The sequence below is a fragment of the Boleophthalmus pectinirostris genome, unplaced genomic scaffold (assembly GCF_026225935.1).
Source record: "Boleophthalmus pectinirostris isolate CB_2022bp ecotype Guang Dong unplaced genomic scaffold, ASM2622593v1 HiC_scaffold_20, whole genome shotgun sequence".
Lineage (NCBI taxonomy): Eukaryota > Metazoa > Chordata > Actinopteri > Gobiiformes > Gobiidae > Boleophthalmus > Boleophthalmus pectinirostris.
Window position 1 is genome coordinate 32,701,855 of NW_026571153.1, and position 15,336 is coordinate 32,717,190.

At 46.1% G+C, this 15,336-nt stretch overlaps 1 protein-coding gene across 1 annotated transcript in view; it reads left to right on the plus strand.

Annotated features, from left to right (window-relative positions):
- The window catches only part of sema4f (sema domain, immunoglobulin domain (Ig), transmembrane domain (TM) and short cytoplasmic domain, (semaphorin) 4F), a 99,119-nt gene extending 85,225 nt beyond the window's left edge, over positions 1 to 13,894 (plus strand). The window contains exons 2-15 of the mRNA XM_055156514.1: positions 1,793 to 1,938; positions 3,248 to 3,307; positions 3,997 to 4,095; positions 5,656 to 5,767; positions 6,303 to 6,422; positions 7,128 to 7,282; positions 7,504 to 7,685; positions 8,339 to 8,477; positions 8,818 to 9,031; positions 10,552 to 10,661; positions 11,951 to 12,102; positions 12,205 to 12,260; positions 12,368 to 12,558; positions 12,631 to 13,894. Of these exons, the coding sequence (XP_055012489.1) occupies positions 1,793 to 1,938; positions 3,248 to 3,307; positions 3,997 to 4,095; positions 5,656 to 5,767; positions 6,303 to 6,422; positions 7,128 to 7,282; positions 7,504 to 7,685; positions 8,339 to 8,477; positions 8,818 to 9,031; positions 10,552 to 10,661; positions 11,951 to 12,102; positions 12,205 to 12,260; positions 12,368 to 12,558; positions 12,631 to 13,338 (2,444 nt within the window). The 3' untranslated portion in view covers positions 13,339 to 13,894. The remainder of the gene's footprint in view (positions 1 to 1,792; positions 1,939 to 3,247; positions 3,308 to 3,996; positions 4,096 to 5,655; positions 5,768 to 6,302; positions 6,423 to 7,127; positions 7,283 to 7,503; positions 7,686 to 8,338; positions 8,478 to 8,817; positions 9,032 to 10,551; positions 10,662 to 11,950; positions 12,103 to 12,204; positions 12,261 to 12,367; positions 12,559 to 12,630) is intronic.
- The last annotated feature ends 1,442 nt before the right edge of the window (positions 13,895 to 15,336 follow it).

Consider the following 15,336-nt stretch of genomic DNA (forward strand, 5'->3'; position numbering starts at 1 on the left):
CCGTAGATCTGACTTGTAATTGTCTAGGGCACATCATGCAGTATTTTCCACTCTCCTGTCTTTTCTGTGTGAGTGAGGCCGAGGCACCAGCAGCTGTTTGGGTGCTCCTCTGAGGCTGAGGGTGGTGGGGTGGGGGGGGGCCTGCGCACGCCTCCCTGCCTCTCGCCTGCCGTTCGCCTGCCTCTCTCCTGCCTTTCTGCGCCCTGTCAGTTTTGACTGACAGGTGCAGTGGACAGGGAGTGGGAGGGGGGAGGGAGCAGGTGTAAATGTATAAGTGCACCTGCATGTGTGGGCTTCTGCAGAATGTCACTGCTCCAGGTCTAAACCAGGTCTAAGACAAGTCTAAACCAGGATCTAATTCAGGTCTAAACTAGGTCTAAACCAGGTCTAAACCAGGTCTAAACCAGGATTTATCAGGTTCAGACCAGGTCTAAACCAGGTCTAAACCAGCATTTATCAGGTTCAGACCAGGTCTAAACCAGGTCTAAACCAGCATTTATCAGGTTCAGACCAGGTCTAAACCAGGCTATACTGTCTAAAGCAGGACTAAATCACTACACAAGGACTAGGACTAGACCAATTCTTAACCAGGATTAAATCAGCATTAAACCAGAACTAAATAGGGACTAAATGAGGTCTTTAGCTTGACTAAGCCGAGCCAGACCCAGGGGGGCGGGGGGGGGGGGGCAGGTGTGGCTCCGTGTGGGGACTTCAGAGCCTGTCACTGCCCCTGCCCTGTCTCTGCTCCTCTGCTCATGTTTAATGGATCCTGCACATGAATGATTGATGTGGAGGGAGAGGGAGGGGCAGGGGGAGGACGGAGAGCAGGAGAGGAGGAAGAGGGGCAGGCGGAGAAGTGGACATGGGGGAGTAAAAGAGGAGAGGAGGGGTGAAAAGGGACCATGGTGTTACGGGCTTTTAGCAGCTTTGTCTGAATATTGATATGAGTGCAACAGGAGATGGATTTTTGCTTTGTTTAAAGGAACTGTGTGTATCTGTCACGTTTACTGTTTTTAAAAAGATGTGGACAATTGAACCTTCATCTGTCCTCACCTGCAGATAGAGAGACACATCCTGCATTTGTCTCATTCTCAGTTTATGGACAAAGTCATGTGAAAACTCAGAACCTTCAGAATTCCCTCCCTGAGCTGCAGAGGCTGCACTAGCACTGACTCATGTTTGGTGCAGGTGCTGAGGTTTAGGGAGTGACCATTCAGATCAGAGAGAGACATTTTAGGTTTAAACACACTGGACACACTGGATTTCAGCTTTGAACCTGGCAACCCAAATGAGAGAGTCATGTGACATTGATTCTGCTTTCTGATTGGATAAATGTCTTCAGAACCAAAACTGCCAACATAAATACAATATAAACCAGCACTAAACCAGGACTAAACCAGACTAAACTAAACCAGGACTAAACCAGAACTAAGCCAGGACTAAATCAGAACTAAACCAGGACTAAACCAGAACTAAGCCAGGACTAAATCAGAAGACTTAACCAGGACTGAACCTGAACTGAACCAGGACTAAGCCAGGCCTAAAGCAGGTCTAAACCAGGTCTGAACCAAGTCTAAACCAGGACTAAACCAGGACTGAACCAGGACTAAACCAGGACTGAACCAGGACTCAGCTCTTAAGCGAGCAGGGGGGAGACTCAGAGCTTCAAAAATTATATGGAAACGTGTAAAATATGTGAATGCGTTGCAACAGGAAGTGCATCTTACTTAAACATATCAGTTCACACTCAAAATGATGATAAATAATGCTGATGTTTTGTCTCTGTCCACAGACACTGTCCTGGGTCCGTCAGATCTGGCTGGAGTGTCCAACCTGAGTGTCTTCCTCCTGGACAGACACTCTGGACTGCTCTACCTTGGAGGACGAGATGCTCTGCTGCAGCTGGACACGACCAATCCCACCCAACCACCCCGCAAGGTAAACAACCACATCCACCCAGACCCCCAAGGTACAAGGTGCAGAATGATCCTGACATGGGTCACATGGGAACAGCTCTCACTGAAAGCAGCATCGTCATGGTGATTATTTTAATGTGATTGGTCAAAGAGTCACAACAGCGAAACGAGATGAAAAAATTGTAACATTAGTTAAATCCAGGTGAGAGAAAAGCACACAGATCTTCTCTGTCCACAAATGCTCACGGCTCTGACTTTCTCCATGTTTTTCACAAACTAAATAGTCCTGTGAGTTTGACACTGAAAGAATAGTCTGTCTTGTCCATGGATCTATAATAAAAACTGGGTAAGACATTCCCCCTCTGTCCTGGCTCAAGTCCAACTAGTGGCTGCTCCAGGTACTGCAGCTCCTGGAAGCTTGGGCCCAAAATTCTTCCGTAGAAGCACAATGCATTTTGGGGGATTTCAACCTGCCTGTGCTTGACTGTCAGGGCATCCAGCTTTCGCAGTGGACAGTTTTTAATCCTTAAAGCACCTAAATGTGATCTTTGAGTTAGTCTAGTCCTGCTCTATGCCTGTGCTAGCTCCTTTCTAGCAGCGCTCGCTCTGATTGGTCCAAACGCTCCACGCCGTGCACGTTACAGACGTCACACGGATAGGAGGAGCTTGTCTGTACTGAGGAAGTCAATGTGGAAAAGACATTTTTTTTTCTGGACCCATGCGCCAATGAACACAGACCACTGAAAACAACACGACACCATCTTTGGTTCATGTTCAGATTTTATTATAGTTCTGTGGGCTGGTCGCCATATTTGTTTTGATTTGTTTGCTACGACGTGATTGGTCGCCCACCACCTGTCGGGCCCTGTTACACCAGCAGTATGGATGCACCAATTCAACTTTTTCAGTTTTGATACTGATTTTGATACTCGAGCTTTTATTATCACTTGTGATTGTAGTTAGGCTTGGTTAGTACTTGGATGGGAAACCACTGGGAAAATGAGGTTCCACAGGGGGGCGCCAGTGGCAAAAATTTTCTTTGTATCCTCAGGCAAGACACTTCCCCCACAATGCCTTGTATGAACGTGGTGTGTGTGTGAGTGATGGGGGAGGTCGGAGGGGCCGATGGTGCTGATTGGCAGTCACACTTCTGTCAGTCTGGCCCAGGGCAGCTGTGGCTACAATAGTAGTTTACCACCACCAGGTCTGGAGTGAATGAATAATGAACTGTAAAGTGTCTTTGTGACATATGTCTGTGAAAAGTGCTATATAAATAAAAATGTACTTAAAATCAGGACACAGAAGTACTTCTAACAGATCTGTGTCTACAGATCGTATGGAACGTGCCCCCAGAGAAGAGGAGCTCCTGTGTCGCCAAAGGCAAGACTGAGGTGAGTCCATCTTTAAAAAGACGTGTGTTTAACTTGTGTTTCAGACCTACCAGTTTGTGTCCAGAGATGTTATTGCTTTGACTGAAATGTTCCACAGTTTGGCATTATATTTACTGAGCTTGCATTAATTCAACTACTGGTGTATTTTTATTTCTCAAAATTATGCATTCTTACTGTGAGCGAGCAAGGAGAAGTATGAGGATACTGTGTGTTGTAGCTGTTGGGTTCACCTGTAGTTGTGTTTTATTTTTATTTTAATTTTTGGGAGCAGGTTTCAGATGACTCGTGAGCTCTGTGAGGACAGGAAATGACCTGTTTACAACACTTATTGATTGATGGAAATTATCCTGTGCTTTAAAGATCAGGAGGAGGGGCTAGGGAGGGAGACAAGGAGACAAGTAGGAGGGGCTAGGGAAGGAGACGACGAGAAACTGAATGTGTTTGTTTTTGATCAAATATGTTTCAATGTGATGTCAAATGTGATCAAAAATGTTTCCAGTCACACTTTTAACTTCATTTTGTTGTGTTATTCATCCTTGATACATGTTGAGGACTTTTTCCCATTCAAAAGATATAAAAATAAATATATATATGTTGCTTTATTTTGTTCATTTTTGTATCATTGTGAAACCAATTGATCCTGGTTCCAAAGCTGTAACTCATCTGTGTGCCTGTGTCTCCCCCTTCAGGCCGACTGTAACAACTACATCCGGCTGCTGGAGTTCCTGGAAGACGGCCGGGTCTATGTGTGCGGGACGTATGCATTTGACCCACAGTGTGCCTTTGTGGTGAGTCTGCTTTTCTATCTGTTTTATTTAATCAGAGCCCAGACTCAAGCACCCTGTTTATCAAATAAACCTGGTGTAAATGAAACTGATAAATAAAGAGTAAATGTGTATACGAGTATCCCGGTTATGATCAGGGTTTTGGAGTATTCTGGTTATGGTGTGTCCATGTAGATGCAGGATCCTCATTTCAGGATGAGCCAGTATCCCGGTTATGAGAAACCAGGATACATTTACTGGGTTTTTCTCAGAGTGTCCAGGATACTGTTGCATGTAGACACAGTATTTTGATTTCTCCAAACTTGAAAAAAAAAAAAACACAAATATCTAGATAAGTTAAAATGACTTAAATTAAGAACATTTTACTTAATTTGAGTCAACCTGACAAGTAAACTTATCTACCAAAGGAATAAGTGTTTTTCTAAATTTAAGCAACGTTCAATTTTGTTTCTTATTTTAAGTGCAAAGTGTTGTTGTTTTTCTTAAGTTTAAGTGTCGCAAGATGTATTTTTATCTGTACCTTTGAATAGTACTTTTTTTTTTTTTTTTCCACTGGCTCAAGTTCTTTTCTCTCAAGTGATTAGTTCAGGAATCGGAATACACTAGACGGTTTGCAAGAACCAGCCAGTCAGCAAAGATCTGAACCAACCCGAGTTGTGATAGCAGACTGCATACTCTATCCTCCTTTGGACTTCCTTTGTCAAATACAAACGTTGCATTTTTTATTGCACCTTTAATTCACAAGTTCACCTCGCAGAAATGACAAAGATTGTTCACAGGCATGTTCACTCTCTGCTTTGTTTGCTGTTATGCCGGCAATTACTTGGACACCACCGAGCATTCTGCCGCATTCCATAGGTCACGACCAAATAGCAGAAATTGGTTAAATAAAAAAGTACCCTCCTACCGTTGAGTGAATGAATCCTAATGCTGCGAGGTCAGACACTTTCCACAAAGTGAAACTGGCTGGTGAATCAGGCTAGAACATGAACAGATCTTAACTTGACTAGATTTAGTTTTTTGCAGTGAACTCAAGTAACAAAAACGGCAGGAACAGTTACTTTCCCCAAACAACTCAAACTCCTACCAGGTCTTTTAAGTAATAATATTTTATACTTACTAACAAAATAAAGCTATCTTTTGTTTAAACTGACACTGTGAGGCTGTGTTGTATTTTCCAACTGTTAAAAACACCTTTAACTGAAGCTGTGACAGAGTCTCAACAGTCTCATGTTCTTACTTGAATGCATGTTTTCATTTTTGTTGTTAGAAACGTTGTTAAAAAGCCTTAAAAAGCCTTGTCCCGGTTACTCTGATTCCACATGTACACAGAGATATGAGTGTCCTGTTTTGTTTAGTTTTTTTGAGAGCAACACCAAATCCAGAATACTGTCATAAGCAGCAAACTCGTGCACGTGTACACACACTGAATGTGAGTATGATCCACCTCTGGACATGGGACTGTTTGCCCATATACATGAATGAACATATGGTGGTATATTTGGACTGAATATTGTGGGTCTGTGCTGACGTCCCTGTTGTGTCTCTGTGTCTCTTGTCCAGGATGTGGCGTCCTTCAGCCTGCAGAGGACAGAGGACGGGGCTATCCACATGGAGACAGGGAAGAGCAAGTGTCCATTTGAGCCCAGCCAGCACTACACGGCTGTGATGGCAGGTCAGGACTGTGTCTGGTTTAGTCCAGATGTGAAGTGACCTGCTAAAGAAGAGCAGCACATCACATCTCATCACATCAAGTGTTAGGATTTGTCATCAGAGCATTTAGTATGAGATAAGAGTTAGTCTGAGAGTTCTTTTTAGAATGGCTTTCAACTAAATATATATTCAACTATATATATTTATTCAACTTTCAAGACTCTAGATTTGTTCGCAGGGACAGAGCACCAGAGCCATTTCACTTGACTTTATAGTTTTAGTCTCCTCAGTGGTTGTCAGATTGTAGCATGTGATGATGTCATGGTCCCAGATGGGGGCAGTTTTCCAGTTTTTTACACTAAATTTGCATAAGAAATATCCACCAAGTAAATTCACAAATGTTACAACAGATCATTTCATTTTAACACCCGTCTGTATTAAATATTGGCCTATAGAATATTATGATATGACATCCAGCAATAGTAACTGATCTGTTTCTGTAAATATCACTCTGAGTGGTTTTGTTGTACTGAACTCTTGACTCTTTCTGTGTCCAGGAGGAACCTTGTACACTGCAGCCACCAGTAACTTCCTGGGGACTCTGTTTGACATCTCCAGAGCCACAGGGCCCGAGGAGAACCGCATCCGCATGGAGCAGTCCACCAACTGGCTTAACGGTACTGTCTGTCAGGGGTCATGAGGGGACAGATAAGAGTGGACATATAGTGGACATTTAGGACATAAGTGTGAACATGACCGTGGACATTAGAGGTACAGAGATCCAAAGGGGAACTGGTAAAAGTCTGTGAGGGGGACTCAAGGGTGGACATAAGAATGGACATGGACACAGGTCTAGACGTGCAGTCTGCAGAGACTGGGCACCATTAGAATGGACAGGAGGGTGGACACATGTGTGGACATTGTGGTGGATTAGAGAAAGACATAAGCTGCATCTGTGTATGCCTTTGGTCATCATGCACAGTGGACATGACGACACAGGCACAGATGTGGACAACTACAGACTGTATAAAGACGTGTACAAAGGTTTAGCTCCAGTCAAATGAAGCTCACTGAGGCTTTTTAAGCCTGACAACAGCAGTTACAGAGAGAGTGGAGACACTTTTTCAGTTCAAAGTGAACTGGAGCCAGAGTTGATGAAGCCGTTCACGCGCCCATGTTCACTCCCTGTTCATTTCTACAGTACAGTCTGCGTCATGCTCATACGTGTGTTAAACGTGTGTGTGTGTGTGTGTGTGTGTGTGTGTGTGTGTGTGTGCAGACTCAAAGTTGGTGTGTAAACATACATGTGTTGTGTTACATGTGTTGTGTATGTTGTGTTACATGTGTTAAACACCTGTGTGTGTGTGTGTGTGTGTGCACAGACCCAGAGTTCGTGAGCTCAGCGTTCATTGAGCAGTCACCCAACAACAACCCGCGTGGAGATGATGATAAGATCTACTTCTTCTTCACTGAAGTGTCCAAAGAGTACGAGCTCTACACCAAGGTCAAAGTGCCCCGTGTGGCTCGGGTCTGCAAGGTACTGCCACTGTCCCATCTCTTTTTTTGTTGTTGTTTGTTTTGAGTTTATTTTTGTGTACTACAGTCTGCATGTGTCATTCATAGTTCTGATGCCATCAGTGAGAATCGACAGTGTATAAACATGGAAATAAAGAAGAAACTGTCTGTCTGTCTGTCAGTTCTGTCTCTCTGCTGTCTCTTCCCTCTCTCCTGTGTCTCACTTGTCTCTCCTGTCCCCAGTCGGATGTGGGGGGCATGAAGACCCTGCAGAAACGCTGGACCACCTTCCTGAAGGCTCAGCTGGTGTGTGAGGACAAGCCCAGTGGACAGCGCTACAATGTCCTCACAGATGTCTTCACCACAGAGCACATCCCCGGGGACCCCAGCAGCACTCACTTCTACGGGCTCTTCTCGTCTCAGTGGTGAGACCTGGACACTGGGACACTGGGACATTGAGGATAAAACCCTTAAACTACATTTTACAAACAAAACACTATAAAACACATAGACACAAAATACAAGTAGATCCATAAAATCATGAAATAACTTTTGATTTAGATTTCACCAACTTTTCAACGTGCACTGTGTCACTTTTCTGGTGGATGGTTCGAGGCCAAGTCAGATCTGTGGAGAGGCAACTATGCTGACCATGAGAATGTAAATTTTTAAGAAGAACAAAAAAAATACCTGTAATTTACTTATTGTAACATAGATTCATTTTGTGGCATACTGTGGAACATTCCAGGCAAAGCAAGCAACATCTCTATGGAGACCACTGGGTAGTAGATCATCCTCCTAAAAGGTTACATAGTGCACCTGTGTCACCATGTCTCGCTTTGAGACTCTAAAGTCGTCAAAAGATGCAAGACAAATCTGTGTTATTATTATTTGAGAAATGTGTTGCAATACTTCAGACACATGATTTTTAACACTCAGAAGTCCACACAGTCACTCTCGCTCATCTGCAGCTTCACTCTGAACCTTCACCTGACAGGAAACAACAATAACGTGGGATTTTGCAGAATAGGTGTTTTTTTAAATCAAACCTGAGCTTGTCCTGTTGCGCCCCCTGCAGGGAGGGCGCAGACGTGTCAGCCGTGTGTGTCTTCAGTCTGTCGGACATTAACAAAGTCCTGGACGGTCCTTTCAAAGAGCTCAAGAAGTGTGAGAACTGGTTCAACCCCGAGCCAGTGCCCAGCCCCCGGCCTGGACAGGTCAGAGACTCGCCCCTGTCCCTCCTGTGTCCCTGCACTGTCCCCTCACTACCCACAATCCTCTCTGTGTCTGTCCTCTGTCCCGATCGCCCCCCCCACTTCATTGCACCTGTATTATACCCCTCCTTTCTTCCACTTTTCTCTCACTCTCTCTCTGCTCTCTTTCTTCTTGCCTTTCTTCTTTTCTCTCCTTTCTCTTTCTCTCCTCTCTCAAAATCTGCATGAAATACTTCCTTCGTCACTGCTGATATGTGCATTGTGTCACCATGGTAACGGCTGGACATTCCGCCGTAGATATACATGTAGACAAGTATAACCTGGTTGCGTGTGGTGTCCTCAGTGCCTGGACAGCGAGCTGCGGGCGTCGGGCTTCGACTCGTCCCTCAAACTCCCAGACAAAGTGCTGACGTTTGTGCGAGACCACCCCCTGATGGAGAACAGCGTGATCGCAGCGCCCCTGCTGGTGCGGAGGGGCGTCCGCTACACCAAGCTGGCCGTGAGCCTGGTGCAGAGACAGGGGCAGAGCAGGAGGGCGCTGCTGCACATCGGGACAGGTGAGACAGGGGCGGCGGGGGTGACAGGGGCGGCGGGTTTGACAGGGGGCGGGGTTTGACAGGGGGCGGGTTTGACAGGGGCGGCGGGTTTTGACAGGGGCGGCGGGACGGCGGGGGGAGCAATGCACTGTTAAAAGGGACCTACATATTCTGTGTTTTTATCTATTAGGCTTTAATTAATAATTAGCTCTTGAATTGACTACTACTACTACTGCTACTTCTACTACTACTGCTACTACTGCTACTACTGCTACTTCTACTACTACTACTACTACTGCTACTTCTACTACTACTACTACTGCTACTTCTACTACTACTGCTACTGCTACTTCTACTACTACTACTACTACTGCTACTTCTACTACTACTACTACTGCTACTTCTACTACTACTACTACTACTGCTACTTCTACTACTACTACTGCTACTTCTACTACTAGTACTACTGCTACTACTTGTACTACTAGTACTACTGCTACTACTGCTACTACTACTGCTACTTCTACTACTACTACTACTACTACTGCTACTTCTACTACTAGTACTACTGCTACTACTGCTACTACTACTACTACTGCTACTTCTACTACTACTGCTACTACTACTACTGCTACTACTATTACTACTATTGCAGCTACTACTACTGCTACTTCTGCTACTACTACTACTGCTACTACTACTACTGCTACTTCTACTACTATTGCTACTACTACTACTACTGCTACTACTACTACTACTGCTACTACTACTACTACTGCTACTACTACTACTACTACTACTACTGCTACTACTACTGCTACTACTACTACTACTACTACTACTACTGCTACTACTACTACTGCTACTACTACTACTGCTACTACTACTACTACTACTGCAGCTACTACTACTGCTACTACTACTACTACTGCTACTACTACTACTACTACTACTACTCTACTACTACTACTGCTACTACTGACTACTACTACTACTGCTACTTCTACTACTACTGCTACTACTACTACTACTACTACTACTGCTACTGCTACTGCTACTACTACTTCTACTACTTACTGCTACTACTACTGCTACTTCTACTACTACTGCTACTACTACTACTACTACTACTACTGCTACTACTACTACTACTACTACTACTACTACTACTACTACTACTACCTCTGCTGCTGCTGCTGCTGCTACTACTGCTACTACTGCTGCTACTACTAATTATAGTACCGCTACTACTAATACTATTACTGCTACTACTACAAGTACTGCTACTGCTACACTACTACTGATACTACTACTACTGCTACACTACACTACTACTACTACTACTACTACTACTAATACTACTACTACTATTACTACTACTGCTGCTACTAGTACTATTACTACTACTGCTACACTACTACTAATACTACTGATACTACTGGTACTACTACTACAACTACTACAACGACTACTACTACTACTACTACTACTACTACTACTACTACTATGTATCATGGTCTGATGTTGTGTTTGTGGTGCAGATCGGGGGGAGCTCCACCGGGTGGCAGTAGTGGCTCAGAATGCTACTTTACTCCAGGAGATTCCTCTGTTCAGCCCTCCAGAGCCCCTCAACAACATCCTGCTGCACCAGGTCAACACCAAGTCTATCATTCAAGTGTTTCCTGGTTGGACATGTCAGAAAAATGTGTTTTCTTTGTGTGTAAATGATTTGTGCGTTCTGGATGGAGCATTTGTGTGTTCATGACATACACTGCACAAACTGACATCTCCAGAAAGTTACATATTGTACCTTTAATTGAAAACTATGACACCTGCTCCTGGTTTCTCCTGTTTTCTGCCTCCTCCTGAATGTTCCTCTCTGCTATTGTCTCCTCGTTTCTCCTCCTGTCTGCTCCTGTCTCCTCTTGCATCCTCCTGTCTCTGTGTGTCTCCTTCTGTCTCTGTGTGTCTCCTCCTGTCTCTGTGTGTCTCCTCCTGTCTCTGTGTGTCTCCTCCTGTCTCTGTGTGTCTCCTTCTGTCTCTGTGTGTCTCCTCCTGTCTCTGTGTGTCTCCTCTTGCATCCTTCTGTCTCTTTGTATCTCCTTCTATTTCCTCCTGTCTCTGTGTGTCTCCTCCTGTCTCTGTGTGTCTCCTCTTGCATCCTTCTGTCTCTTTGTATCTCCTTCTATTTCTTCCTCTCTGTCTCCTCCTGTCTCTGTGTGTCTCCTTCTGTCTCTGTGTGTCTCCTCTTGCATCCTTCTGTCTCTTTGTATCTCCTTCTATTTCCTCCTGTCTCTGTGTGTCTCCTCCTGTCTCTGTGTGTCTCCTCCTGTCTCTGTGTGTCTGCTCCTGTCTCTGTGTGTCTCCTCCTGTCTCTGTGTGTCTCCTTCTGTCTCTGTGTGTCTCCTCATGTCACCTCGTGTCTCCTCCTGTCTGCTCTTGTTTCCTGCTATTTTCTCCTGTCTCCTCCTGCCTCTGTGTTTCACCTTCTCTCTCTGTGTGTCACCTTCTGTGTCTGTGTCTCCTCATGTCTCCTTGTGTCACCTCGGGTCTCCTCCTGTCTGCTCTTGTCTCCTGCTATTTGCCCCTGTCTCCTTCTCTCTCTGTGTGTCTCCTTCTGTCTCTGTGTGTCTCCTCGTGTCACCTCGTGTGTCCTCCTGTCTCCTCACGTCTGCTCTTGTTTCCTGCTATTTGCTCCTGTCTCCTTCTGTCTCTGTGTGTCTCCTCATGTCTCCTCCTGTCTCTGTGTGTCTCCTCCTGTATCTGTGTGTCTCCTTCTGTCTCTGTGTGTCTCCTTCTGTCTCCTCCTGTCTATGCCCTATCTCCTCCTGTCTCCTCACGTCTCCTCGTGTCTCCATGTGTCTGCTCCTGTCACATGCGCTCGCAGAGTGCTCGACATGACAGAACGTGGGTGTAACAGCGGGCGTGTGTGTTGTACAGGGTCGTGTGCTGGTAGGCGGTCCTCGCTCTCTGGCCCTGCTCCCGTCCGAGGGCTGTGGACTGTACCGCACCTGTCAGGAGTGTGCACGAGCCCGAGGTCTGGGGTGTGAGTGGAACCTCTCCAAGAGCACCTGCGCCGCCTCCAGCTCACTGTGAGTACTGCAGCCTCCTGTCTGCTTCTGTCTGCTCCTGTCTCCTCCTGTTACACTGCACCTACTAGCACCTGCCTCTGACCACTGTGTCGTCTTTCACAGGCCCGAAGCTGGAGACATGATCGACGAGGCCCTGAAGATGTGTGACCCACAACAAGGTACTCTCTAAACCAATGACCAATTACACATGACCCCACCCCCCTGACTGTCTGCCTCTCTGACCCCCTCTGACTCCCTCACTGTCTGCCCCTCTGACCCTCCCCAGGCCGCTGCTCCCCTTCCCTCACAGAGAAGCGGGTGGTACTGGGCCTTCGGGTGCTGCTGCCCTGTGTGCAGCTGTCCCCCCGGCCTTGCTCCTGGGAGCACCCCCCTGACCGCCTCACCCGCCAGCACCACTCAGACCTGGAGGTGACAGTGAGTGAGGACAGCCTGGGCACCTACATCTGCACCTGCCAGGTATTCCTGCCAGCTGTGTGCTCTGCTCATGTGTGCTTCAGTGTACTTACTCTCCTTCCTCTTCACCTTCAGGAGGCGGGACCTGGCGCCACTGAGCCCACCCCCTGTCGCAGAGCGGCCTATCAGCTGACACTGGCAGATCCTACCGTTGGAGGAAATGTGGCATTGGCGGGCGGTCGGCATGTGCTGGCCATCTACATCCTGGTGTTTTTGCTGGGTCTGCTCTGTGGCGCACTGGTGCTGTTGTTTGTTTTGCGGAGGCCGGGCAGCCCCAGGCGAGCCGGGCCCCTGCCTGACTCTTCTCTTTCGGAGAAGGGCCGCGATCTCCTGGGCTCCTCCGCCACGCCCCAGTCCCCCAGTAGCACCAGCCTCTTCTCTGAGGGCTTCCCCCTGACAGACAAACGCAACGGCACCGCCCCCTCCACCACCAGCACCACCCTGCTCAGTAACCACGGCAACGGTGCTCACCACAGCAACAGCTACATAAACAATGGCAATGGCAACGGGATATACTCAAACTGTAACTCGAGGGGCAGCCGCCTCCGGCTGGGCTCCAGTCTCTCCACTGCAGAACTTATGGATCCAAGGACGAGCCAGCGTGAAACACCTGAAGGGGACAGGAGGGAGGCCGGGGAGGGCGACGAGAAGGAGCCCGCTCTGGGGGGCGCTCTCACGGACCCTGTGGGGGGCACTCTCACAGATGGACTGGACATGGAGCTCAGCTTGCCCATGTTTAAATCCACAGCTCCACTGGCCAAGTGTGAGGAGAGCTCCATATGAAGCTGCTGGAGCAGAAACTTGATTTATACTCCCCCTTCAGGAGGGAGGACTGCTCTGGTGTGCCCGCCCCTCCAAGGACTGTGTGAGGCAGATGTGGGCGGGGCTCACATATGATGTGGGCGGGACTCACAGACGATGTGGGCGGGGCACATAGCAGACGCCAAAGGCCTGTGGGCCGGGCTGGTCTTGGAGCTGCACACACTGGGGGAAGTAGGACACTTAAAGCCATAATACTGTCTGTGTTTGTTTCCGTGCGGCACCGGCTCCTGTCCACAAACCTGAGCCTCCACAGCTGTCCCCCTACAGGCACCCGTGCCTCGGACTCACCCACTCAGAGCCTGGCATGTGAACGCATCCTTTCACCCAGGGGTGCCCACCTGTACTGTCACTGTTGTCAGTACTGGATCATTCCTATGACAGCCCTGTGTGAGACAGGCCTCAGACTGGACTCAGACTGTGTGTGCTCTGTGGGTTCACCTCCTCTTCACAGTGACCTCTCACACCAAATGTTGAGTCACATGCTTTACCCTTTTGATAATAAAGCTTGAAATCTCGAGTTTGGGCTCATTTTTATTCTACAAACAAAGTGAAGCAACTAATGATTGCTTTAAGTCATTGCTGTCACTTCACCTGAGGGGGGCAAAAGTGTGATATAGGCTTCGTGTGTCAGTGTATTCAGCCTTCTTCACATGGTCCTGCACATGCGGTTTTCTTCCTATAGGGGGCACTGGTCTGTGAGCTCAGTTTTTGACCAGGCAGTATGTTTTCAACAGTAAAAGCACACATTTGTTTGCATTGGTGCTGGTAACTCAAGAGACTGAACTTCAGGATTACTATTTAATAATCTGGACCCTTAAGAATAAGAGAACTAAATCTTTATTGGACCCACAATGGGGAAAGTGCAGTGTTGCAGCAACAGAGTACAAAAGGGCATCATTACACCTGTATTTAAAATATAAATTAACATTATTCATTAACAAATACATGCTACAATAATCTAACAATATAATTTATGAATGATCAGTAAACTTTAAAGAATGTTACAGATTCAAAAGAACACATATCCATAGATGTTTAAGTAATAGAATCTCTCTAAATAAACTAAATGTACAGTGGATCGTAGCTTTGGTGCTGCAGTTAGAATCATTTCATCATAATGTGGAACATGTATGTACAAGTCAAAGAAGCTCCTGATGACATGTCTCTGTGTAAGGTCAGAGGATGAAGAGAACTCAGAACATCTGAGTTACGATGAGGGCAGATGAACTTTAAAAACATGGAGGAGCTTCATATGTGAAACAATTTCTGATTTATGTTTGAGCTGGTAAAAGGGTATTTCAGTCGTATACAGGATCCATGTATTCAATTCTATTCCAGTTTTTGTTGCTTATTTAGAGTTTCTTCACAGATTGACTTATAAATGGGCTGGTGAATCTGGTGTTTGTCTCCATGGAGATAATTACATGCAAAGCAATAGCAATGAATCCATGACAAGCTCGTGCAGACCTTCCATCAGAAAAGTACCATAATGCTCCATTCATATTAATGATACTTTGCAGTGAATATCAAGCTTGGTGTTCTACATGTATGTGTATGACGGAATGTTCATCAGTTACCATGGTGACACAAAGATACATAAGCAAGCACTGCAAAAAAAGTGTTTAGATTGTCGAAAAATCTTGATTTAAAGAGCACATTTTCAGGAGTTTGTGATCAGTTCAGTGTTCATGGAGCTGTTTAGGAGTTTGATTTTCAACAAAAAGGTGAAAGTGCCTAAGTGAAAAACTGTTGGATAATTCTAGCTACCTTATGACTGTGAGTACAGGACTTGTTTAACAGCACAATTCATCTTGCTTATTTTAGTTCCAACTAAGTCTTTCTGGTCAAATGTATTAAAACAAAACAAGCCTCAGACACAGCAGTGCCTACTGTTAGCATCACATCCCACCAGGAAATGCTGATGACATCAGCTGCAAAGTGTCAATCCCTGAGATAAAG